This window comes from Myotis nattereri, assembly GCF_964212035.1.
Source record: "Myotis nattereri genome assembly, chromosome: 9".
Classification (NCBI taxonomy): Eukaryota; Metazoa; Chordata; class Mammalia; order Chiroptera; family Vespertilionidae; genus Myotis; species Myotis nattereri.
In genome coordinates this window covers 8,243,700-8,270,906 of record NC_138084.1, presented here as the reverse complement: position 1 = coordinate 8,270,906, position 27,207 = coordinate 8,243,700, and the positions used below count along the sequence as shown (strand labels likewise).

At 34.6% G+C, this 27,207-nt stretch overlaps 1 protein-coding gene across 1 annotated transcript in view; it reads left to right on the top strand.

Moving 5' to 3' along the window:
- CSTF3 (cleavage stimulation factor subunit 3) overlaps nucleotides 1–27,207 on the top strand; it is a 76,188-nt gene that overhangs the window by 19,301 nt on the left and 29,680 nt on the right. Inside the window, exons 2-3 of the mRNA XM_081100429.1 lie at nucleotides 44–145; nucleotides 265–360. Coding sequence (XP_080956555.1) covers nucleotides 44–145; nucleotides 265–360 — 198 coding nt within the window. The remainder of the gene's footprint in view (nucleotides 1–43; nucleotides 146–264; nucleotides 361–27,207) is intronic.

The following is a 27,207-nucleotide window of genomic DNA, read 5'->3' as shown; positions in this document are numbered from 1 at the left end:
TTTTTAAAATGGTAACTTCAGTTTGTTACTTTTCTCTCCTCAGGCAGCTGAATATGTCCCAGAGAAGGTGAAGAAAGCTGAAAAGAAATTAGAAGAGAATCCATATGACCTTGACGCTTGGAGCATTCTCATTCGAGAGGCACAGGTTTAGTGATATAGGATTACATTTCCTTCTCTATGGGTCCAGTCACACTACTTGGTTCTACAGTAAATATTTTCATAATCCTAACACTGTAAATGCTGTTTATTGGTTTTCAATTTTAGAATCAACCTATAGACAAAGCACGGAAGACTTATGAACGCCTTGTTGCCCAGTTCCCCAGTTCTGGCAGATTCTGGAAACTGTACATTGAAGCAGAGGTTAATATTTTATTTTATTTTTCTTATATAGCATCTGATGGGAATTGCAGCATACACTATAGTGGTAAAGACAAGTTAGGGACATAGATAGCACAACTCGGACAAGGAGGGTTTAAATGTCTCTTGCCTTTATTTTGTAACATAGATATAAAGGAGTGATTAAAATGAATTTTTGAAATTTGGGTCTTTACAAGCTGATGATTGTTGCATTTTGCAATTGCAACAACATTAAAACAGTTTCAATGGTATTGGAGTGCTTTAGCCTTTTATTTACTTGTCATGTGTCAATTTATTGCCTCCTGTGTCATTTATTTAGAACTCATTTTTCTTTTGATTCCTGCTTACAAAAATATGAACTACTGGTATTATAAGAAAAATACAGAAATGTTAACTTAGTTTCATAGGTTTTGAACATCTCTGGTAAAATGAAACATTTAGATGAAAAGTTATTTCAGATTTTAATTTCATGGAAATACATGGTTTGTCAATAAATGTAAGCACTTCAATAATTTAAAGAAAAATTTTTTCTGTCGGAAGAAGTTTACATTATAAGGAATAAGCTAATGTGACTTAAACTTATGTAATCATAATTTACACCATGATACTTTTTAAAAATTGCTTTTTAACTGTTTTGATATTTGAAGTCAGGTATGTTTATTTTAAAGAGTAAGGGCCCCATTCTTAATTATAATTAGAAGGGAATGTTCCTTTTTGAAGACTGGAATTAGCAGTCAAGATGATAATAAAGTGTTAATGTGTTGATAACATTTGGCACCAAGTAATCCTTTTTCAGGTTATAAGTTAATGGAATGGAAAGGGTGAGGTGGGAATAATTGATATCCACATTATAACTTATGAAGTATTCTTACTTTCAATATTAATTTTGTATTTTAAATTCTCAACATAATCAAGTACACTGCAGCCTTGTCATATTTTTACACTAGCTGAAATTTGATAATATGTGGGTCTGTTTTTGGACCTATTCAAAGGGCTTTTAGTTATCTGCGATACTGAACAGACTTCAGCACCACACAGTGTTCTTACCTGTGATGTGTGTCTTAGAATGGACTCAACCAATAGCAGCTGTAAGTGGAGGCTACAGTGTACTCATTGTATTTGTGATATAACTTATATTACTTTGGGAGGGGGACAATTACTGAACGACAGCAGGAACATTGTGTGTGTGTTAAATTTTGTGTGTGTGATTGTATATGTAGTATGTGTGTTTGTATGTTTGTTGTGTAAGAGAGATTGTACCTTATGTGGAGTCTGGTTGTGGTTTTGGCCCAGAATCTTATCCTTAAGTTTTATCCTATGGGACCATTTCTTTTGTTAATATATTTAATCATCAGAATAGACTGGCATGAAATTCAGCAGGTGAGTGAATAGGTCTGTCTGAAGTATGCTGAAGCCAGTGCTGCTTTGTAATACTTACTAAAGCAAGGAACCTGAAGCACATGTACTTGCTCTGCATTCCAGTTTGACTTTACAAACACAGTTTATATGCAAACTCATCAGAAATGAACATCATTGGAATATAATAGTTTTTCTATAATGAAGTAGTATGTTCTGAGTTTTAGAAATTTCAGTTTCTCAAATATTTAGTCATTATTCATGTGCTTTATTATAACGTAAGTTAAACTGAAGTTGGCAGTTACATTCCATTCTATAAGTTTAAACACAATAAGTCTGTTTCTCCAATTTCCTAACTAAAAATATGAAGTGCATTCTAAAAGAGAATTTCAAGACAGACCAGATGTTATTCCAAGGGGCTGAAAGTTTAAATATCAGACTCATTTCATATATTTCAGAGCTGCTAGCAGTTGACTAATTTACTTAGTTGGTAATGTTTGCAGTTATTTTGCACACATACACACAAATATAAATATACGTATAAAACATCTTTTGAGAAAAAGTGGTAAAGAATATATTGTATATTTTGTAAAATATATATTTCCGGTTTAAGAGTTAAGATGTTAAACTGAATCTTAATTTCGGAAATCCATATCCTGAGCTGTGTTTTTCTCTTTTTTGATTTGCCCTTTATTTTTTAAATTTTTAAATCTTTTACTTTGTTTAGCCTGTGAGAGGCTAAATTTTTATTTGCCCGTATTTCCCAATGTGACCCTTAATGTTTCTGGTGAAGACACATAACCTGTTCATAATATATTAAAATCTAAAGTAATAAGAATGTCTTTACATCAAAGGTAGTACTAACAATGTTTACATAACGTCCTATTTGCATTCTCAAGAAAATAAAATTTGGTAATACATTTGTTGTAACTCAGTACTTCATGGTGGGGAAATTGTAATGTTTCATTTATTTATGTTCAGCTAAACCAACTCGTATGAATCCAAATACATTTAGTTTTTCTCTAATAGAAAATACATAATATCTTTCATAACAAGAGATTTGATTTCCCAGAGAAGTTTCTTATAAATCCTACTTAAGATCAAAGTGGGGGCGGGTAGCATATATTTGCTTTTAAATTTGAAATACCAATTGCAAATAAATAATTCTCAGTAAAGTAGTTAATGACACTAATCTAATATTTTTAATATTTGCCAATATATCAGCTTTTCTTATATCAGTGAGCATTTAGCAAATACCTGACTTCTTGTGTAAAAGTTGCACTTTATAATGTCATCCTTAATTCATTACCTACTTTTATTTTTTTACTAAAGCATAGAAAGTGTTGGAGATAATTTTTTTTTGTTCTAATGGAAGGGCATTTAGGACCAACATCTTTGTATCTATGATGTTACATAATTTCAAAATTAAGCCAAATTACTTTAGTGTTGTACCTATTATACAGTCATGCGCCACATAACTACAATTGGGTCAATGACGGACTGCATATACAATGGTGGTATACCGTAGGTCTATAGTAGGCTATACCATCTAGGTTTGTGTAGGTGCACTCTATGATGTTCACACAATGACAAAATCGCCTAACAATGCATTCATTTCTCAGAAAATATGCCTGTCGTTAAGCAGCTCGTGACCATATAGGCAATCACATTTTGCCTCAGGTATGTGAAAGATAATGTTTTACTCTTGAATTCCAGAACTGCTACTTTACATGATTTAACGTCATAAGAAAAACCAATTGTATGACTATTCTTAAAGTGCTATAAATATCAAATATAGTCTAATTGTAATTGTTACATGAAAATACTTTTGCTGCTGGTTAGTTTTATTTTTAATATATTTTTATTGATTTTAGAGAGAGGAAGAGAGAAGGAAAGAGAAACATCAGTGATGAGAATCATTGATCAGCTGCCTCTTACTGGGGATCGAGCCATACAACCCGGGCATGTGCCCTGACTGGGAATCAAACTGACCTCCTGGTTCATGGCCAACACTTAACCATTGAGTCACACCAGTCAGATCACTGGGTAGTTTTAAAGTAAACATTTTAATACATTTATAGCCATTTAATTGATGCCTTAAATCTGCAGTGTAGGTGGGGTTTTTTGTTTGTTTTTTCCTGTTCCACTTATTTATGCATTCATTGGCTGATTCTTTTTTGTTGTTCTTAATCCTTACGGGAGGATTTTTTTGTTGTTGATTTTTAGAGAGAGTGGAAGGGAGAGAGGGGACACGCGCACACACACACACACACACACACACACACACACACACCACTGCCTTCCACATGCTCCCTGATCGGGACCAGGGATCAAACCTGCAACCCAGGTATGTGCCCTTGACCAGAAATCAAACTCAGGACCCTTTGGCCAGGGCTCATTGGTTGATTCTTATATGTGTCCTGACTAAGGATCAAACCTTCAACCTTGGCATATCAGGGCGACGCTCTAATCAACTGAGCTATGTGGCCAGGACTAGTGTAGTATATTTTTGAGTTTAAGAAATGTGAGTTTTAAAAAACTAGAGTTAATGGAGTGTCCCTGAGAACCTGAATGCTCTTTAAAGAACCACTTTTTAGAGTGGTCAGAAGGGTCACTAAGTATCACAAAATTGAGACAATTTATAGTTTTGCCATTATGTTTTTTAAGTTTTTCTCTCCCTTGTGACTACAGCTTTTCATGTAGCTAGGTAGTCAGTGTGACAGCATGTATGTACATCTTATTGTTAGAAGTAATTTGTTTTGCATTGGGCCACATTCATAAGCAATTGTCCTATGAAAGGATGATGTTTTTTTTTTTATTGGTAGATAAAGGAGAAATGAAAGTAATGCTGCTGGTAATAGCAACAATGTATCTTGCTGTCTGTGAAAGCTGTAATTCTTGAATAAAAGCAATATAGAATTGATTGCATTTTCTTTTAAAGAATTTAAAAGCATTAATACTTAAATAATGGGTTGTAAAGTATATATTTTTAATTTTTTCATAATAATCTTTCTACTTGGGAAAAATCACTTACAAATACCTTTCTTCATGGCAAATGGAAGTGAACTCAGGATGGAACATGAGTGACCTAAATTGAAATAAACTTCTCTACTGTCTTTACTGTTTTAATGCCTCTGAATAGCAGTTTAAACTGTATTATGTTTTGTACATATTGAGCAATGTTATTTTTTTAAATGCAGATAAAATTATGGCCTTATTTATGTAGATTATAATTTTTCTATTCAGCTTGCAATCTTTAAAAAAATTGTACTCTTTTTCCTATAAATCTCTTCCTGTTTGTAATAAATGTTGGTCCATGTCTGTGTGATTATTCAGATTTTACTCTAAAACATAATATGCTCTGTAGTTTCCTAAATACATGTATAATGTAGTGTGGGGGTGTAAAAGAAAACAGGAATTATTTGCAAACACAGACCTGAGTGGTTAAATATCTGAAAGTGCTTTGAATAGTAACATAACTTTTAAAAACATAGGAAATATTTTCATGTTTACTGTAGGCAGTAAACAACTTTTTTGGTTTTATTATAATGTCTCATCCCATATTCCTTTATATTGTAGCATAGATGTTTAGGTGTTGTCACTTCTAACATGGTCTATACATTTTTTTTACTTGAGAGCCTTTTCTCTTCACCCAAGGCATTGTGTACAATGAAACTACTTGCAAACAGACGTAGTTAATTTAGATAAAATTTCTTTTTTTGATCTCACTTATGTCTTGTAGGTAGTTTATTATTTTATGTGAAATATAGGCATTTAATTTTAAACAAAACCTTGCACTATTCAATCTAATCTAATCTATTTATGTTTCTCAACTTTTTATAAAGCAAAATTATATTTTTTGAAGCCACTGATAAACATTGAAAAAAATGGTTATCTTTTTCCCTCGGTAAAGACTCTTAAACTTAACTCATCTTCTTTATATTCTATTTTTGTATGTGTAATAAGAGTTATGATTTATTTTGAAAATGTATAAAGGCATCTCTAACCAGATTTTAATAAAAAGTACATACATTATATTTGTTTTGAAACAAAAAGGGCTGTTTGATCATATAATGTGCAGTTCCCCTGTGGGTGGTGTTTTAGCCTAAATTTCTTGAGCATTTATGGAATAGCATAACATTTAATTTACAATACCTAATAGTTTAAAAAATTATTGGGCATTGTAGTCAATAAGATTTTAGGGGATTATTTTGGTATATTTCCCTCTATGCCTATCTCAAGACGTATTAAAGATATGCTCCAACATGGCATCCATGAATAAGCACAAACACATTTAAGCCCATCATAATATTACCGTTAGAAACTTCCACATTTGGATATAGAACTAATTATAATACACACAAACGTTTTAGGGTGCTCTGTATTTTGGTTCTAACTTGAGCATAAAGGAACCAGGTGGCAATTAATTGACTTTCTCTTAAAAAACAAAGACCTCTTAAAGTCAAAGGTTCAGCTATTTTCTGATGGATTCATTGTGAGGGTTTTTGTTTAGTATGTACTTTCATCTTGCAAACAGCTACTTATTTGAATGAGTCTGTTTCAAGGCACTTCTAAGAAATGAAGATGTTAAAATAATACTAGTAATATCAGTTAAAAGCTGTACTTCTGAGTGGACAAGACTGCATTTATTTATTTATAAATGATTTACTTTTTAAATTTTAATTTTTATTACTAAACAGTTTTGGTCTTACAAGTTTGGAGCAGAAAACAAATGGTATAATGGTATAATCAAAGTCTAATTTTTTCTCATACATATTCACTGTCCACAGCAATATCAACAAAATTATGAGTATTTGCTTTGAATACAGCTTGTTGAGAAACTAAACAGCATTTTTAATAACCTGGGGTAAATTTTATGGTTTTGTATGCTAGAAGGCTTCCAAAGAACAATTTCCTATTTGGAAATACTAAGTAATAGTTATAAAAACAAAGAATCTTACATCTAAGACAATATATTTAAATATAGTTTTATAATAATAATTTGAAATGTAATATGGTCCAAAGAGAAAATGAAACCTATTTTTAATATTTCTGATACTTTTTAGAACATGTTCAGTTATAACCTTTTTTTTTTTTAAGCAAGATTTTAGCTTTGGCATATACAGATAACATTATTGTAAGTCTTTGTCTAATGATTCTTGTATGGGAAATGGTCTTTTTTTCCTTTTCTAGTTTATTGAGATATAATCAACATTTAACATTGTATAAGTTTAAGGTGTACAACACAATGATTTGATATATGCACATTGCAAATGATTACTGCAGTGTTTAACATGCATCACCTCACGTAGTAACAAGGGAAATTGTCTTTTGTGGTGACATTTTCTGTACATTTTCATATTGAAATTGGAGAAGAAAAGTATTGATCATTTCATGATGATTTTCTTGAAAAAATTTCTATTTAACAAACCCTGAATATGCAGGTATTATGTATTTTAAGCCAAAGTGAACATTGAATTTAAATCAGAAATTTAAAGCTGGAAGACAAAATAAAGTAGTTCAGCCCTCTTACTTTATATATGAGTAAAATCAAGAAATGTTGTTTCTTAAACTTAAAGCTCATAAACCACACCAATGTATAGGCATTGCAATTAGCATGCTAGTATTGCTGATGTAGTCTCCAAAGAATGGACACATGGAATCTGTTATTAGGTGTTTTGGTAATTGAGACATTGCAAGGCAGCAATTGAATCTGAATGCTGTGAGTATGTTTCTTATCTTGCAGACTACTCCTTAAACTTGTCTGGACTATAAAGTCTGCTAATTCTTTCAGATGTACCTTGCTGTGCTTTATCAATCAGTATACAGTGGGGCCTTGACTTACGAGTTTAATTCGTTCCGAGACCGAGCTCATTAAGGAGCTCGTTAACTCAAATTACTCTGTCAACTCAATGCAAAAAATGGGCCAAGAGACAGCTGGTATCTCAAAAAACTCATTAGTCGGGACACTCGTAAGTCAAGGCCCCACTGTATAATCAATCAAGACTTAATCTTAGAAGCATGTATTATGTGCCTGGGAGTATTCTTGACAGTGTGGTAACTTTCTGAGGCCTGCAGTCAGGATTAGGGTTGTGTAAGATTGGATTTTCCAAGTTCCCAGAATAGTTGTGAGATTTACATTCAAAGAACACACTCCAAGTCAAAAGAACTTATTTATATAAGTGTCTGTGACTTAATTCTTATGTAGTTAGTGGAGTGGTTACTTGCCATGTGCCTCAACTGCAAGGTGAGAATTCTACCCATTATCTGTCTTATAGAAACAGTGGCCTGATTATTTTTTGTAGTGTAGAAAGATGTTTAAAAATTGGTTAATTTTTTTAAACGGCGGGGAATTTGTAGGTTACTCTATAGAGGACATATGGAGGAATAAAAATGACACAATTTAGAATATGGTGATGTAGGACTTCCTTTTCTTGGCTCTTCCATTGAATTACTGTGACTTTGGGAAGCCATTAATCTCTCCCCAATTTTTATTAGGAAATTTTTAAGATAAAAATTGAAAGAGTAGTATGAATATTAATGTAGATGCCTCTGTACCTTCCATCTTGACTCAGTATTTTGTTTTGCCATGCATGCTTCTTTCTCTGATTATATAAAGAATATAGTCCTCCATAACCACAATGTCATCACACTGAAAAGGACCAGCGGTGTTCTAATATAACTGGAGGCCTGATGCATGAAATTTGTGCAAGGGGCTTGGACCTTGCAGCCCCGGCTTTGTCCGGAAGGTCGTTTGGCCTGGTCTAGTTAGCATATTACGCTTTTAATATTATAGATATCCATCTCATGTTTACCTTTTTCTGTCAGATTTATCATTTCTAAAATTCCCTATTTCTATTATCAGTGAAATCATTTGAATTTCTGCTGTGCCTTCTGTGTATATCAGTTTACCACACAGATTTCTTACTATTTTTATTCTCGTCCCCTAAGAATTGTGACATAAATGGAAAAGTTTCATTCACTGTTCCAGGCAAGAGTTTTCTTTAGAAAACTGCCATAATACTGAGGAATGGGGTGGGAATTTTAATTTTTGTGGCTCCTACCCAAAATATGCATGGTACTGTACTGGAGTTCTTAAAAGCAAGCAGGTGCTTTTCAGTTCTGTTATATTTTAGGTGTACATCTGCAAAACTGAATTTTATGGAAAATAGTATTCTATATGAACATTATATAAGCAGAAGTATGGGAGGAAGACATTTTGAAGGTGAAATATTCTAAAATAGAGTTTTAGAAGAACAAAGATAGTCTTCATTTTAAAAATCCATTTTAAAATGAATTTTCAGTTGTATTTTGATGGTGATTTTTTTTTCTTTATTCTGATTACTTGCCTCAACAGTAACTAAAATTTAATAGGCTTTTAATGTATTCTGGGAACTGTTTTTAGTGCTTTATGTGAAATACTAGGTTATCACATTTTACCATTTGAGTTAGGTATCTATTATCCCTCATTTTCTTATTTTGTTCAGCTTTTCTGAGATTTAGAGGCCTTAAGTAGCTCTCCTAAGCTCAAAAACATTAAAGGTTATGCTACTGGGAAGTAAGTGGAAAAGGTGGTATTCTAATATCTGGGCCTACGCTCCTAGTCACTAACCACTATACTAACTAAGCTAAGGAACCTAAAGTACAGTATATTGTAGAAATAACTATATAGTGGATTCATAACTGACATTTTTCTTTGCTTAAGAGTATCTTACATTCTTATTTAGTTATTAGGATTTGGGGTTACATTTGAAAAAATAAACTCAGCAACTCAGCCACATAAAATCTCTACAAGTCTTTTAGAAGATGACATGTTACAATCACTTCTGTGCACCTCATCTCGTGGTATGTATAAAATCTTAGCTCTGAAACTCTACTTTGCCATTTGTACTTTCCCCTTCACAGTTTGAAGTGTTTTAGTCATATGTACTTGGATCTAATTTCAAATAGCAGGAATCCTGTACACAAAACAGGCAAGTTTTCTTAATTACGGACCTTTAACTTTAAGAACAACACATTCTTTACAACCCCAAATGCTTATTTACATTCAATATTAATGTGAGGACAATAAGTTTTACTTTCTGGTCTAACAATTAGGAGTTTTATTAGAATGGAATATCTGTTTACTAAACAGTGTTCTTTATTTTTTTCTATCCATTCAACTGTATAATGTATAAGACTTGCAAAATACGTTTTCTGATAGCATAGACTATATGTTATTGTGATTTTTTTTTTTTGTATTGGATGGGAGACCTTTAAAATACTTGAAATTATTGTCATGGTGGTGTGGCTCAGTTGGTAGGTGCATCGTTCCATACAGTCAGAGCACATACCTTGGTTGCTGGTTTGATCCTTCGTGGCACATGAGGGAAGCAACCAATTGGTGCTTCTCTCTCCCTATCCTTTCCCCTCTCTAAAAATCAATGAAAATGTCTTCAGGTGAGGATTTTTTTAAAAGTTGAAATTGTGAAACAAAATATAATGAAATAAAATATTGAAGTCAGAGGCACACAGTATCCAGCTCTCTTAAAAAAAACGGTTTGAAGGAGGATCTTGACTCCTGTAGTTAATGGAAAAATCACATTTATTGAAACTGGACCAACATTTCCGGTTGTTTGTATTTGGTGCTTTAGCAGACAGACATTTAAGAAATATTTTTGAGTACATCTCTCTGTCACTGGAAACTGAACTATCTTCATGCAGCCTCCTGATATTGCTCAGTATATTATAAGTAAACCATTAGGATATATCCAAACTTGAAATTACCTATGAAACAGTTTTGTAATTTTAATTTTCCCACAATGGAACTGTAGAAATTTGGTGTATTCAGTGGTGCTTATCCTAAGATACTTTTTGGTTTTTGTTGGATTGTTTTGTTAATCCTCACCTAAGAATATTTTTTCCATTGTATTTCAGAGAGGATGGAAGGGAGGGAGGGAGGGAGGAATAGAAAAGAAAGAAAAAATCTGTGTGAAAGACACATCAACTGGTTGCCTCCTGCATGGAACCTGCGACCTTTTGGTGCTTGTGGCCAATGCTCTATCCACAAGCAACACTTGTGGGGCCTATGATACTTTTTAGATAGGAAGAAAAGTATAAGCTGTAGTTTAACTTTCATGAGATTCTCTGCAAATTAAAATATGCAGAATTTTGTACCCTAGCTGGTTTGGCTTAGTGGATAGAGCGTTGGCCTGCAGACTTGAAGGGTCTGGGTTCGATTCCAGTCAAGAGCACATGCCCTGGTTGTGGGCTCGATCCCCAGTGTGGGGTGTGCAGGAGGAGGCAGCCAATCAGTGATTCTCATCATTGATATTTCTATCTCTCTTCCTCTCCCTCTCTGAAATCAATAAAAGTATTTTAAAAAAATAAAATAAAATAAAATATGCAGAAAATAGTTAGCGAATGCTTTGGCAGGTGATTTTATATGTGGAGCCTTTGCAAGTACCCTGAAACGGGTGTTTAGTAAAATGACTTAAACAGAAGCCTATTCACATACAGGGTGAGGCAAAAGTACATTTACAATTCACATGGAAAATAATAAATAATACAAGAATAAACTCTGTTTCGTGTACTCACAACTATAAACCTACTTTTGCCCCACTATGTATTTGCCTGGGTTATATTCAGAAAATATTGCCAGAAGTGTTACACTATTTTTCAGTGGTATAATTGATGAATTTATAGGTTCTCAAAGTCATCTTCAGGCCCCACATCATCTATTTTCATAGGTTTTTATTTGGCTACAGGCAGAAAAGTACATAAAAATGTTTCAGGTTCTTGCTTTGACTTTATATATCAGAGGAAGATGGTAATTACTTTTTAAGTATGTAGTAAGTGCATGATAGACACTTAGATGCTATAGACACCTCTGAACAAATTTACAGTTTGGTATAGGAGATGATTATAATAAGTGGTATGCTATAATTGAGAAAATACCTATGTTTGATAGAAACAAATATTTGCTGAAAGGGAAGAAAAACATGCTTTATTTGAGGTATTGAAACCGTCTGATAGTTTAAAATTTTTATTGATTTGTTATTCTACTTACTTATGCATTCATTGGTTGATTCTTATATGTACATTGACTAGGGATTGAATATGCAATCTTAGTGTATCAGGATGATGCTTTAACCAACTGAGCCACCCAGCTAGGGCCACAACTTGATGGTTTTTTAGCTGAATTTTGCTTCTAGTTCTTCCAAGTATTTCAGGTGACTATTACATAAAAAAATTTTAAATTACGAAAACATGAGCTTGATAGTTAATCTGGAATTGTAGCTAAACTGTTAATTAAAGAACTGGAGAAAAGGCATAAATATCTGAAATTTTATAAAGGCCAAAATAATGTGAATGTAATTTTGCTCTAGGAAAACCTTAAGTTGAGATATTTATAATTCTGGGCCCTGTTTTAACTCAAATGCCTACATGAATTTAGGAGTGAACTGAGTGGAAGTTTCCTTTTCACAGAAAAATTGCATATTGGCTAGAAATTCTTTTTTGGTTTCATTTTTATATTTGAGTCTTAAGAAACTAATAGAAATAAGAAGCCATGAAACCTTATTGCCTTTAATAATCTTCATATAGTTTTGGGGAAATGTGACATTAATTGAACAAAGTATTCATTTTGGGAGAGAAAGGAAGACTTTTTTTCTAAGGGAGAAAATTGAGGAGTTCTCTCAATTTGATTCCTAGAAAAATTTTCACCATGAGTAAAATGTTTGTACCACATTGCCAGTATTTATTTTTCAGTAACAGTTTCCAGATTGATTCCTGCTCAGAAAAAAAATGATCCTCGTTTGTTATGTGAATTGTATTAATGAAAAAATTTGAAACTATCTCCTTATTTTGTTAAATGCATACGTTAATATGCAAGTGTGCACTAAAAGGGACAGTTATACCAACAGGACAAAGAATTGATTACCAGGATTTTAAAATGCCACTTTTATTAATATCAGTATCAAAAATCAAAACCCTTGAACTTATGTCCTGGCATCTTGTGAATATTAATAGAATACTTAAAGACTGGCTAAAATTAAGAAAAGTGAAAGCACAAGAATTGGTTTTCAAACATCTCTTTAACAAAAATTATTGGTAAATCTACATCAGTCCCTAAATTTTATTTTCAAAATTTTGTAAAGTCCAAAAATATTAGGGAATATTTTTTACCTATGGCAATATGTTAGATGAATAATGAGAGAAGTATGGAATTGTATTAAGGGGATAGTGATTTATTGTATTTTTTTGGAATGGTATATGGAATACATTGTTTTTATAGCAGTAAGTAATTGAGGATTATAATGGAAATTTGGTCATTAAATTAGTGACATGATTGTTGATTGGGTGATTGTTGATTGGGTGATTCTTGATTGGGTTTGGCCACTTTTGGAATCTTCCAATACATTAGAATAAGCAGGGTTCCATTACAAGTAGAAGTTGGATATAGTAAAAAAAAAAAAAAATCAAATCATACATTTATATGAATTTATATTTCTGTCTAACATTTTTATATGTTTCATAGACAGTTATTAGTCATAAATTCAGATAGGTTGTTTAAATAAATTTTTAATAATTAGAAAAAGTGTCAGGAGTAAATTAGGGCACCAACTTAAGTATAGGATTTTGTGCTTGGTGTCTTTGGTAGGTAATGCACATAGTAGTCTCTTCAGTCACACTGGCTTTATTAAACATTGACATGTTCCCACCTCAAGGATTTTATTTACATTAGCTCTTTTATCTTCTCTAAAGAAATTTATCCAGATAGCTGCCTGATAAAATCCTCTGGTTTCTTCAAATTTTTGCTGAAGTGTTATCTTCTCAGTGAGGTCTGCTATGGCCATCCTATGTAAAATTACCACTTTTATTTCTAACACCTTAAAAACTTGTCCTTTTTTTCACCTATATAATACCATCTTCTGATAAAGTAACCAGTTTACTGTGCTTAGGGTTTGCCTTCTGTGCATTGTTATGTTTTAGGAACCTAGAACAATGGTATAATAGTGGCATTCTAAGTATTTATTGTATGAAAAATTCACAGCGGAAAATAAAGTTCAGTTTAATCATATTTTACAACTTGAATTTAATTTCTAAGATTTAGAGTATGATATCAATTTATAACAAAATATATTATTTTTTATAAAATTATAGGTGGCCAATACCTTTACTGTTAACTTACATTAAAAAACTTATACATTAAAAATATATCTTTACAGCCGAAACCGGTTTGGCTCAGTGGATAGAACGTCGGCCTGCGGACTGAAAGGTCCCAGGTTCGATTCCGGTCAAGGGCATGTACCTGGGTTGCGGGCACATCCCCAGTAGGAGATGTGCAGGAGGCAGCTGATCGATATTTCTCTCTCATCGATGTTTCTAACTCTCTCTCTCTCTTCCTCTCTGTAAAAAAATCAATAAAATATATTTTTAAAAAAATATATATATCTTTACAGTTTTTATAAACATACAAAACAGAGTTAGAATAAGCTTCATTTGTATTTAAAATTCATGTATGACCAAGAGAAAGATTTTTAAAGAATTACTCAATATAAAAGGCATAACTAATTTACCTAATGTTTGGAAGTACCTTTTTTAAAAAGTTTTTTACTTTTTTTTTTTTTTTATTGATTTCAGAGAGGAAAGGAGAGATAGAAACATCAGTGAGGAGAGAGAATCATTGATTGGTCACCTCCTGCATGCCCCCTACTGGGGATAGAGCCCGCAACCGGGCATGTGCCCTCACCTGGGAATCAAATCTGAGACCTGGTTCATAGGTCTATGCTCAACCACTAAGCCACCCCAGCTGAGCTGGAAGTACCTTTTAAGAAAATGTTTGCTTGTGTTTTCAAAATACTTTCAGATAAAATTTAAAAACCTGATACAGAAGATAAATCCCTGACTGGTTGCAATAAACTTTTAGCCACATATGGGTCGTCCCCCCAAAATATATATACACACTTTGACTAATTATAGAGGCAGTTATTATTAAAATACATTTGTTTTCAAAATTGAGCTATCAGCTGTTAAAGTGTGCACACATTTTTTTGGGACACCCTATATATTGGAGTAAAATTTCCAAGCCAATTGTATGTGTATATATGAGATGCAAACTTGAGTTTTCACAGCTTTTGTCACATTGGTGAAGCATAAGTATTCCAACCCCATAACCCCCTTTGCACAACTTTGATGTCGTGTATGTGTATAATGCCAACATATAATTGAGGAGAGGACATTCATTAAGACAAATGTCTATCTATCCCTCTCCCTCAGGATTTTCCCATTCCACTCTCCTCAGGATTACAGATAGCAACTTATTTAAATTAAATTATTTTAATCCATAAGCTTGACTTTATATAGGTTTACTTTTAAAACCATGTAAAAGATTACTCTAGCTTTTGTCTTTTAAAAAAGTTATAGAATTTGGTGTTAAATATTGTCATTTTTCTTTTTTTTTCTTGTGGCTTTCACCCAAACTTTCTTTACTTATGTATAGCAGACATTAAAGGTAAGCTCAAATTGGTGGATTTATAAAGTGTTTCAGAGAACTGAGTTACACCTATTTGAGAATGCTATAAAATATTACAGGAAATATATTTGATTGAGTTCTATAATGTTTTTAACCTTTGGAAATGTAGAATTTCAATGACATTGGATTTTAAAGTTTTTAGTTAGTTTCTTTTTTCAGTAAGAGTATTTGAGCCAAACTGACGACATTGCTGGGAAACAAGATCACAAATGCTCCTTTGGTTGCTTTAAATTAATTGCAAATTTTTTTGAAAGCTATCCTATGTAATAAAGAACTAATATACATATGATCGTCACACCCTCCTGCCGGGGCCGGTGGACCTGAGGCCGCACACCCGCCCGGCGCCGGGCTGAGGGACCTGAGGCTGCACCCCCCACCTGGCGGGGCTTGATGGGGGACCTGAGGCCATGCCCGCCACCCGGCACTGGGCCGGGGGACCTAAGACTGCGCCCCCCACCCTGCAGAGCTTGATTGGGGTGGGGCCAGCTGGGTCTGGGTCTTGCACGATTTTGAGGCACACACAGGTGGATGGGGACTTGACTCTCAGTCCCGTGGTGTGCCCCAGACCTGACAGGAGGGAGATTTTTTTTTTAAAAAAATATATTTGATTTTTTACAGAGAGGAAGGGAGAGGGATAGAGAGTTGGAAACATCGATGAGAGAGAAACATCGATCAGCTGCCTCCTGCACACCCCCAACTGGGGATGTGCCCGCAACCAAGGTACATACATGCCCTTGACTGGAATCGAACCTGGGACCCTTCAGTCCACAGGCTGACGCTCTATCCACTGAGCCAAACCGGTCAGGGCAGGAGGGAGATTTTCATGTAAATTTTACAAATTTTCTTTCATCTCTGACACTTCTATTATAGAGAAAGGGAAAATAGCAATATTAAAATATTTCCTCTAATTACCTTTTAATGTGCATGAATTTTGTGGACTGGGCCACTAGTATGTTAATAAAATATATTTAAGAGGATTTGGTTAATATGATGAGCTCTTCTATGTAGATCAGCTCTCACTGAAAACAAGGCAGGCTGCTGAACAGAATTTTTGAAATATCTTAAAAGCATCGAAGAACTAATGCATTATAAAGAATTACCAAGTGGAAAACAAACACTTTCCTCCTCTCCCCCAAAAAGAACATTGGGAGATAAGCTGAGTACCTAAACTTTTTATTTTGAGAACTGTTGCCAAACTGAGAATACTTAGGCTGAAATTTTGAGTGCTTCTAGAGGTTAAAGCCGGAAAAGTCAAAGTTCAAGGCATACCCAGCAGGATGTCCTTTCCCTTTAAAGCTGGGTGCAGGCAGTACTAAGGATGACAATGACCAGAAACAAATGAAGGCTACCTTCCTAAACTTGGGAGACTGAGGAAAGTTGCTATCTGTAATCCTGAGGAGAGTGGAATGGGAAAATCCTGAGATGTTACAATGATAAGTTGGCCCTTGCATGGGTTTGTGGTCCAAATAAACATCACTTGGGTATTTCAAAAGAATTTGAACCATGAATGTTAGTGGACTCGACCTGAATTATGCTCTTAGGTGCCTAGTAAAGCTTATTTAAACCCTTTAAAAATAAATTTTTTAAAATTGAATTTTCAAGAGTGAGAGGTAGAGAGAGAGAAACGTCAATGAGAGATAAATATTGATCGACTGCCTCCTGTGTGCCCCCTACCTGGGCATCTGCCCTGAACAGGTATTGAACTGACAACCTCTTGGTGCATGGGATGATGCTCAACCAACTGAGCCACACTGACCAGTCTCGAATCCTTTCTTTTTTTTTTTTTTTTTTTTTTTTCAAATCCTTTCTTGATGAAAAGTAGTTCAGTTGTTAAAACCTAAGCAAATAAGGAAATGGCATATAGTAGAAACATCTGCAAAGATTTCAAAAACTAGAATTAAAGTTGACATAGGTTGATATAACCCATTAGAGCTGAAGAGAGAATTGGAGAATTGAAGAAAAACAGACTGGAGCTTAAAGAGACTGAGATAGAAAATAAGAAACTAAGGATTAAGAGCCACAATGGATAGAGTGAAAATTTGCAATTGAAGTTTCAGAAGTAGAAGAGAAATGTTGGGACAAATCACAATTTTAACAGAAATACTAAGAATTTTTCAGAATGGCTAAAGAATTCAACAGTTTCAGGATGTTCAGTGAATCCCAAATAAGAAAAATTACCCACCTATCCTTATGAGAATGAAACTATAGAAAACTAAGGACAAAAATATAAATCACAGAAACAGTTGGATACAAAGAAAAATGACCAAAGGATTTGCAGTTAACCTGACAACTCCCCAACAGCAACAATGGAAGCCAGAAGAATGGAATTGCCTCTTGAATTTGCAGAAGAAAATGAGCTGTCAAAATTCTGTATGCAGGGGAAAAAAATCTATGGAGTGAAAAAAGATATCCTACTGGTAGACACAGTGAAATAACATTGTTAGTTACATGTATACTTTTGGGCATTACTGATTGTAGCATAATTTCAAAAAATACAGGAGCACTGTTTTATGGCTGGTTTTCTCTAAAGCCAAGATGGCAGCCAAGCAACCCCTCTCTGAAGAGTGTAGGGTTGCTATTAATCATGTGGCACATAGTGATGTTGGTTTATCTACTAGAGGCCCGATGCATGAAATTTGTTCATGGGTAGGGTACCTAGGCCTGGCTGGTGATCAGGGGCAATCTGTGGGGTGGGGGCCCCCTGCTGGCACTGGCCTTGGCTGGCCTGGGGCCTGTGGGCTGGGGACAGCTCCTGCGTGGAGTGTCTGCCCCCTGGTGGTGATTGCACGTCATAGCGACCAGTCATTCCGCCTTCCGGTCGGTGTGCATATTAGGCTTTTATTACACAGGATGGCCTGTTATTGAAGGCCCAGAAGAACCTCATCTTGCCACATTCTATGAAAATCAAGCTGAGGTGAAAAGGAAACATGGAAAGCAATTCATAAGATACCTAAGAGAAAGTAAAAGTACAACCTTCCTTCTGGTGATTAAGAGGCCTGAGAGCCCTAGATGGTTTGGCTCAGTGGATAGAGTGCCCACCCTCAGACTGAAGGGTCCCCGTTTCGATTCCAGCCAAGGGCACATGCCCGAGTTGCAGGCTTGATCCCCAGTAGGAGGGTGCAGGAAGCAGCCAATCAATGACTTTCAGCATTGATGTTTCTCTTGCTCCCTCTCCCTTCCTCTGGAATCAATAAAAATGTATTAAAAAAATAAGAGGCCTGAGGTAGATAACTGGGGAATAGGCATACAAGCTCTAGAGCAGGGGTCCTCAAACTACGGCCCGCAGGCCACATGCAAGTACAAATATTGTATTTGTTCCCATTTTGTTTTTTTACTTCAAAATAAGATATGTGCAGTGTGCATAGGAATTTGTTCATAGTTTTTTTTTAATCTATAGTCCGGCCCTCCAACGGTCTGAGGGACAGTGAACTGACCCCCTGTTTAAAAAGTTTGAGGACCCCTGCTCTAGAGTCTACTCTGGAATTGGAGAACCAGTTAACCAAACCCCTGTTAGACGTGAAGACCATAGCTTCTGCCAATAGCGACACTAATATCTTATGCTTCATGGATGAACAGAAGAGTAACACAGACTACCTGCAACACCAGCTAGTATATCTTAAGGAATTAGAAAATCAGGCCCAGGAGGAGGAAGACCCATTGAAAAAGCCTGAAGTGTTAGGTAAATAGACCCAACATCTGAAGGCAACAAAGCAAGTCTTGCCATTGTAGTAGGTCCCAAAATCAGCTACTTACCCTTAATCTCCATTTGTCAAAAGACTGCTTTCCTTCATTGGTGTGTATATAAATCCTTTTGCGTTATTAAAAAAAGAAATAGATTTGTATATTTTAAAGAATATCTTTTCATTTAGTAAGAATCCATCAAGTCACTCTTTATTTTTGTAATAAACTGTCTTCCCCCAAGTCATTCTGTCATAAAATTAAAGGACTTTTATTAGAATTGTAACAATGGTATTTTTTAGCTTCCTTTTTAAAGAGTTAAATGATTGAATTTTATTTTTATGTTTATTTATAAATAAACTTTGTAAATCTCATTTGATTGGTTTAATGTCAGAAGTTTATAAAGTCTATGGCTTACAACAGTTTCTTAAATGTTGACTTTTAGTCATATTTTTACCCATGTATATTACTACAGTAATCTCATTATTAAACGTTAGAAATAATCTATAAAACTTTTTTAATGTAGTTCAAAAATCCAAGATAACATGAGGGACCTACAATGAAGTCTTTCATGTACCTGTCTTGAGGCACCCAAGTGTTCAGTGTGTTTGTTCTTTTTCTCCTTTTACAGGAATAATTATGTAATCTTATGTTCTGTTTTTCACTTTGCTTTTTTTTGCTTAAAGTAAATTTTAGAGGTTTTGTTTTTTTTAAATAAGTACTTACTTTTCCGTATTTTAACCTACCTCCTACTGAACGACATTTAGTTTCTTCCCAAACCAGTTTTATTGTAAACATTTCTGCATTGACTATTATCTGTATACATGTCTTTTCCATTTGTATCAGTATATCTATATATAAAATTTGTAGTTGAGGACTTGCTGAATCAGAGTATGGGATTGAAAACTTTTTTATATCCAAATGGCTTTTCACAGAGTTTTTAACAATTTAAAATTACATTGATAATGCTTGAAAGAACCAATTTTATATTCTCTTTACAAAATATGTTATTACACTTTAATTTTTTGCCAGTTTTCTTAGGTAAAGAACTATAATCTCAGTGTAGTTTTGATTTTCACTTCTTTTATAAATGAGATTGAGTACATTTCCTATTTTCAAAGACCTTTATATTTATTTTTCTGAGGACTGATCCCCTTTACCCCAATTTTCTGTTGTTTCTTAATTTGCAGGAACACGATATATTAGGAGAGTTAAGGGAAATGTTTAACTTTTGCATGATTACTAGAAGTTCAAATAATTTTGATATAACTAAATAGTATGTTATCTTTACTGCTAATGTTTTTCTTAATGTCAGATGAGAAGGAATAATAAGTATCTTTGAAAGACCAATATTTTCCTTTGTTTTGGTGTTTTACTTTAAATATTTTTCTTTCAAAAACATGTCGTGCTTATAATTTCACTTAGTTCATTAAAACCCATTTCTCATTTAAATCTTGTTTGCAAATTATTTTTCTTACACGTCTCAAATCTTTTATATTGCTACTCAATGTTAGAAAGACATAAGACTTGAATTGCCAATATGTAATGATAATAATTTTAAATAGATTTAATAAGAGTATGTTCTGTTGGTAGTTACATTTTTCCCCTTAAATTGATTTGCCTATAAAGTATTTGTGAAGAAAAATCTTGATACACAGTTACATTTTCTTAAGTTATTCAATAAGGTCATTGAAAATAGAAAAATGAAAGCGTCTTTTAGGAATTGTAGAGATCCCTTTGATGTAAGTTTTATGTAGCATATGGATTATATTTGTACTATTTAATATTAAATATTTTAAAAATTAGTTTTCCCAATGGTGAGGTAATTAAACATTTCATAAAATCTAGTTTATAATAAAATATATTGATCCCTCCCCCCCCCCCCCCCCCCGCACCCTCTTCCCTCTCTTCCCCAGCTGCAGGATACTGATTGATTGATTGATTTTTTTTTTTTTTTTTTTTTAGAGAGAGAGCGGTTGTGGGGAGAGAAATATCAATTTGTTGTCCTATTTTTTATGCATTGATTGGTTGCTTCTTGAACCTGCAAACTTTGCTAATTGGGACTGGACAACCCTCTAACCAAATGGGTTGTCTTATCTGGTCAGGGCACATACAATCTAGTTTTCCAACTGCTTGCCTTCCTATCCAACAGTGTATTTCAACTGTAGCAATTGAAAGCCCATCCTTAAGATTATTTTAATAGTCTTTTGTGTGCATATTGTGGGATGGACGGAGAGGAACAGAACAGTGGTCTTGTTCCTGTTCTTCAGGTTTAGGTAGTGATTAGGGAAGGGCTGTCGGGAGCTCAGGTTCTTTGGGAAACTGAGTATTAGGGAAATGTTATTTTTCCTATTATTTTTTATATCACAGCTTTTGATCATCTGACAGCTCTTACTAACTTGTTACATAAAGCCAGGACAAAATTAGATCTGTATATTAGAATCCACCAGAAAGAATGACCATGTATTTATTAGATTACAGGAGCCTTCCTCCAGACTTCATTTATAGGATAAAATATCATCTTGATCCAGAGCTTGTAGGTTTTTTCCTCTTCAACTTTATTTACATTTCAGTGATAGCACAAAAATCTCCTTTTAATGGCAGGAATTCCCATCTGGTCTTTATTTCCTTCTTGTCTACTGAAATCTTAGTGGGTATTCCATATAGGATTTCAACCTAATTTGTTACTTTCGGTGGTATCACTTTGGGAAATATCATCAAAAACTTATTTTGGAGAGGTGAAATGTAAAATACTAACCAAACATTTCAAACCAACGGATATAAATAAAATTCCAGAGAAAATAGTGCATGCTTTTGTTCAGTCTTTAAATGTGACCCTGTTTGGAGAAATGCACTTAGGAACTTAAGAAGTAAGGGAAAAAAATTTTAAATAAGTACCTATTAGATTACATTATAAACATTCTGGAGATAATACTTAAAATTTCCAAATAGGACTTAACTCATTAAAATAGAACCAAAATTTCATCTTTGGAACATGTCTCTCAGCGGAAAATGATTCATCTGTCTCTTAATTGTGCTGGAATTTAATGTTTTAACCTGAATTTTTTGTTTTTTAAAAAATATATTTTATTGCCAAGACCGGTTTGGCTCAGTGGATAGAGCGTCGGCCTGCGGACTGGGGGGTCCCAGGTTCGATTCCGGTCAAGGGCATGTTCCTCGGTTGTGGGCACATCCCCAGTAGGAGATGTGCAGAAGGCAGCTGGTCGATGTTTCTCTCTCATCGATGTTTCTAACTCTCTATCTCTCTCCCTTCCTCTCTGTAAAAAATCAATAAAATATATTAAAAATATACATATATATATATTTATTATTGATTTTTTTTTACAGAGAGGAAGGGAGAGGGATAGTTAGAAACATTGATGAGAGAGAAACATCGATCAGCTGCCTCCTGCACACTCCCTACTAGAGATGTGCCCGCAACCAAGGTACATGCCCTTGACCTGAATCAAACCTGGGACCCTTCAGTCCGCAGGCCGACGCTCTATCCACTGAGCCAAACTGGTCAGGGCTTTTCTTGTTTTTTATAAAGGTAATTAATTTGATAGGTATATCTACGTATTTAAACCTCCACTTTCAAAATCCCAGTTTTTCACCTTTTACTTGGTTATTTGAGGCAGTGTTATATGGGAAATCATGTTTTCATTCAAGAGAATTAATGAAAAATAAAATTGATTTGGGTGTTTACATGGAATTCTAATAAGCCATGTAAAAATCTTTTCAAAATCCGTTTTAGAGTTTTAATGGGTCCTTAACTATTTTTAAAGATAGATAGTATTTTATTCTGAATTGACTGACAGTATAATTTGTATCATTCTTCCTAAAACCTTTTATTTAAGTGTGGTGTTTTTGTTTTGTTTTTTAACAAGAATAACAACTCCTGAGCTTTCTATACAAGTTCCATGGTTTCATTTTTATATTTCCATTACTAGTTAAGTTAGTATAATATTAATTCCACAAGTAATAAATATTTAATCAGTGACAGATTTTTAGCCACATTTACTTAGCCATATTTATTGAATGTCACTATATGTGGGCACTATTCTAGGTGCTTGGAAATAAACTGATAAAAATCCGTGCCTTTGTGGAATTTTATTTTATTTTCTGAAAGACAATGTTTATTGAGCCATATCTCAAAAAAGGACCAAGTCCTGGAACATACAGTCTAAATTACCAGCAGCAGCACTAGATAGAGAAATCAAACATGTCCTGTGGGATTTTTTTTATGATGGAGCTAGAGGTCAGGTGCACGAATTTGTGCACCAGTGGAGTGCCTTGGCCTGGCCTGTGGGATGGGGCCGACACTGGCTCTCCGACATCCCCCGAGTGGTCCCAGACGGTGTAAGGGCCCAGACTCGGCCGAGGGACCCCACTGGTACATGATCGGGGCTGGGGACACAAGAGGTTGGCCAGCTGGGGAGGGACCACGGGAGGGCTCCAGGACATATCTGGCCCTTTTCTCTCCGTCCCCAGCAGCAAGTTAACCTACTGGTTGGAGCATCTGCCACCTGGTGGTCAGTGCACGTCATAGCAACCAGTCGACTGTCTGCCCCCTGGTGGTCTGTGCACATCATAGCAAGAAGTTGAGTGGCCTTAGCATGTCATTAGCATATTATGCTTTGATTGGTTGAACGATGGACCAGACATTTAGCATGTTACACTTTTATTATATAGGATAATACCTAGATGGACTACTGAAAACATAGTTAAACAGTTGTCACTGAAGCTAAATATGTGGATGAATGAAAATTTTGGAATTAAATGGTACAATTTTACAAAGCAAGCATAATGATATATCAAATGAATGGAAGTTGAAAAAAGATGAGGAAGGAAAAACAGAACTTGTTTTTTAAAAAGGAAAATAAATTTAAAAGAGTAATATAGCCCTATCCGGTTTGGCTCAATGGATAGAGCATCAGCCTGTGGACTGAAGGGTCCTGGGTTCAATTCTGGTCATGGGCATATGCCCTGGTTACAGGTTCCATCCCCAATAGGGGGCGTGCAGGAGGCAGCCAGTCAATGATTCTCTCTCATCATTGATGTTTATATTTCCCTTTCCCTTCCTCTCTCTGAAATTAATAAAAATATATTTCAAAAAATAAACAAAATAGTACTATAATGTGGTTATTGCAGGAAAATTTGAAAAGTGTAAGCATAATGGGAAATAATTCATATTTCCACTATCTTTTACCACTGTTAGCTTTTCTAGATACAGGTTTCTATAAAACAAAAACTCAAAACTTTATTGTAACTTTTTTTTTTTTGTAACATGTTTTTTATATTTTTGTTATTATTCGTTATACGAAATTACTTTTAAATGTGCTAAATTAGTACATACAGATGTATGCTACTTAACCAATCCTTTATTGTTGTACATTCATATTTCCATTTTTTGCTTTATAAGAAACTAACATACAATTTTACTTAGGTATCTTTAAACATTTATGATCATTTCTTTAAACTGACCATTTAGAATTGGTATTTCACTATCAAAAGTTGCTGGCATGATCTTTCAAATTGAGTTAGGCAATGAGATTTTTTTTTTTTTTTGGCAATGAGATTTTTTAATTGCTTCAGAATTTAGTAAAATAGTTTGTCCAAGTGTAAAGAGGAAAAGATTAAGTAAATGTATGATTTTGGTGAAAAGGATGACTTGGAGAATATTTGATGAACATTTTAAAAGAATGTGCAATTAAGTCATTTAAATTAAAAGTAAAAATAACGTATGCATATAGGATTGAGAGAACTAGAATTGGCTCATAATACAAATGCTGATTTTATTGGATACAATGATTAAAAGTATCAATGGCAGAATTGCATAATGTAATTGAAATAATTTCAGATCTAAAATTAAGAGTTTGAATAGCATATTTGGATAAAAACATGGTATTTTAGTCTGAGGAATGCACTATAAAAGTTTTATGGAACAAGGAAATGTGTTGTTTTCCGCATTCATAAATCTATTGATAGAAAAATACTAGACGAGTAGGCACATTGCTCAAAAAGTAGAGAAATTTAATCCAGTTTTTGAAAAGTGATTTTAAGAAAGACTAGGTAAAGCATTTTTCTTGATACTAGATGTCTATTCTAATTGTTACACTTATTTAGCGGCATAACAGTAAATCACCTGTCAGCTCTCTTTTTTTCTTAGTGTTCTCCTTTGGTTTTTAGATGTGATTTTATCCTTTCTCTTATCGCAAGCACTCTGAGTTTCTGTTCCTTTTCTCTGCCTGGTAATGGCTGTTTTTCAGAAATTAAATCAGTGACTCAAATACACATCTTGTTTTATTTGAAAACCAATCCCTTATGTCCTAACTTTAAAAAGTTTCTGAGTTATTTATGGTTACCACATTAAATCCAATAAAATGTAAACTTGGCTCTGGCTGGTGTGGCTCAGCTGATTGCCATCCTGTGCGTATAAAGGTTGCCAGTTTGATCCCCAGTCGGAGCAGCAGATGGATGTTTCTCACATCAGTTTTTCTCTCTCCCTCTCCCCTCTTCTCTAAAATCAATAACAAACATTAAAAAAAGAAAAAGTAAACTTGCCCTCGCCGTGTAGCTCAGTTGTTTGGAGCATTGTCCCCAGGACTCCAGGGTTGCAGTTCGATCCCTGGTCAGGGCACAGGCAAGAATCAACTAAAGAATGCGTGAGTAGATGGAACAACAAATCAATGTTTCTCTCTTTTTCTCCCTCCCTCTCTTAAAATTAAAGCAATAAATAAAACACTGCATTAAAAATAGTAAAAAGTAAACTTTACAGCAATTACCATAACATTTTTCATCCCATGAAAAAATACACCTCTGGTTTTTCCCCTCTGTATTACTATTTTTCTCTCCCTGCCTGGCCTTCTCCCAAAGCCCAGGCCACTGTTACCCCAGTTAAGGATGATAGCAACAGCTTCTTAGCTATTTCTCTGCCAGTGCCTTGCCTTATCCCATGAGACTGAAAGCCACCTTTCTATCTTCCCCAATTTCACTCTCCCTCACCCCCCAACCCCACTGATGAGCCATAGTTTCTGTACTTTCATTATTGGGTGACATCCAAATTTTGTGTATATCAGTTTTAAACTCTGCTTGGCGTTTTGTTTAGCCCTCTGTAATGGACTGCCACCGCAATTAGCCAGCCTACTTTCCTAATACATATTCTTTCCACTCTTCCACAGAAAACTTCAGAGACTCACACAACCTTTTTTTCTGGATTTCATCTGCTCAGCAAAACTTTCCTCAGTAACTAATTGGCATGGGACTCCTTTTCCTCTTAATTTTATAGGACATGGTGATATATATAAAATTAAATTTTGTCCTCTGTTCTTCCCAGTAATTTCGTGTTTCCAACTTGATTATAAGATCTTTAATAAAATCCAGATCCATGGACCCATATCCACCTGGTAAATCTGAAGCACACACTGCAAATATTTTTTAGTTGGTTCAGAAAAGTGGAAGATTAATAACAAATTTGGTTAGTACAAAAAGTAAAAATGGCCCTGGCCAGTGTACTAAGTGGGTAGAACATCAGATTGCATGGTTACTGGTTCAGTTCTTGTCAAGGACATATACTTGGGTTGCACGTTTGATCCCTGGCCCCTGTTGGGATGTGCACAGGAGACAACCAACCGATGTTTCTCTCTCTTCCCCACCCCCCCTTCTGTCCCTTCCACTCTCTAAAAATCAATGGAAAAAATGTCCTCAGTAAGGATTAACAAAACAAAAAAAAGGAATGTAAACTCAACCTAAAACTAATTTGCCCTGCAAATTATAATTTCAATTATAATGTTACTATAACTGGTTTATATTCTCTACTCAGATAATGTTGTTTCTGTAACACAACTTTAAGTATCTTGAACAAAATTTATGGGATAGCAATAGGTTTTAGCCAACTTGTTAAATCTAAATCTGTGTATATGTAAGCATACATTTTTTTTTTTTAGTTTTAAAAAATTTTTAAATCCTGATATTTTTTCCATTGATTTTTTTTTTTTTTTTAAGAGAGAGGGAAAGATAGAAATATCAGTGTGAGAGAAGCACATCGATTGGTTGCTTCCTGCACACGCCCTGACCAGGGCCTGGGCTGGGGAGGAGCCTGCAACCAAAGTACCTGCCCTTGATCAGTTTGGAAACCCGGGACCCTTTGGTCCATAGGCCGATGGCCTATCCACTGAGCCAAACTGGCTAGGGTAGTGTTGACCAATGATCCAGGAGGTCACAGTTCTATTCCTGATCAGGGCACATGCCCAGGTTGTTGTCTTGATCCCAGTAGGGGGCGTGCAGGAGGCAGCTGATCA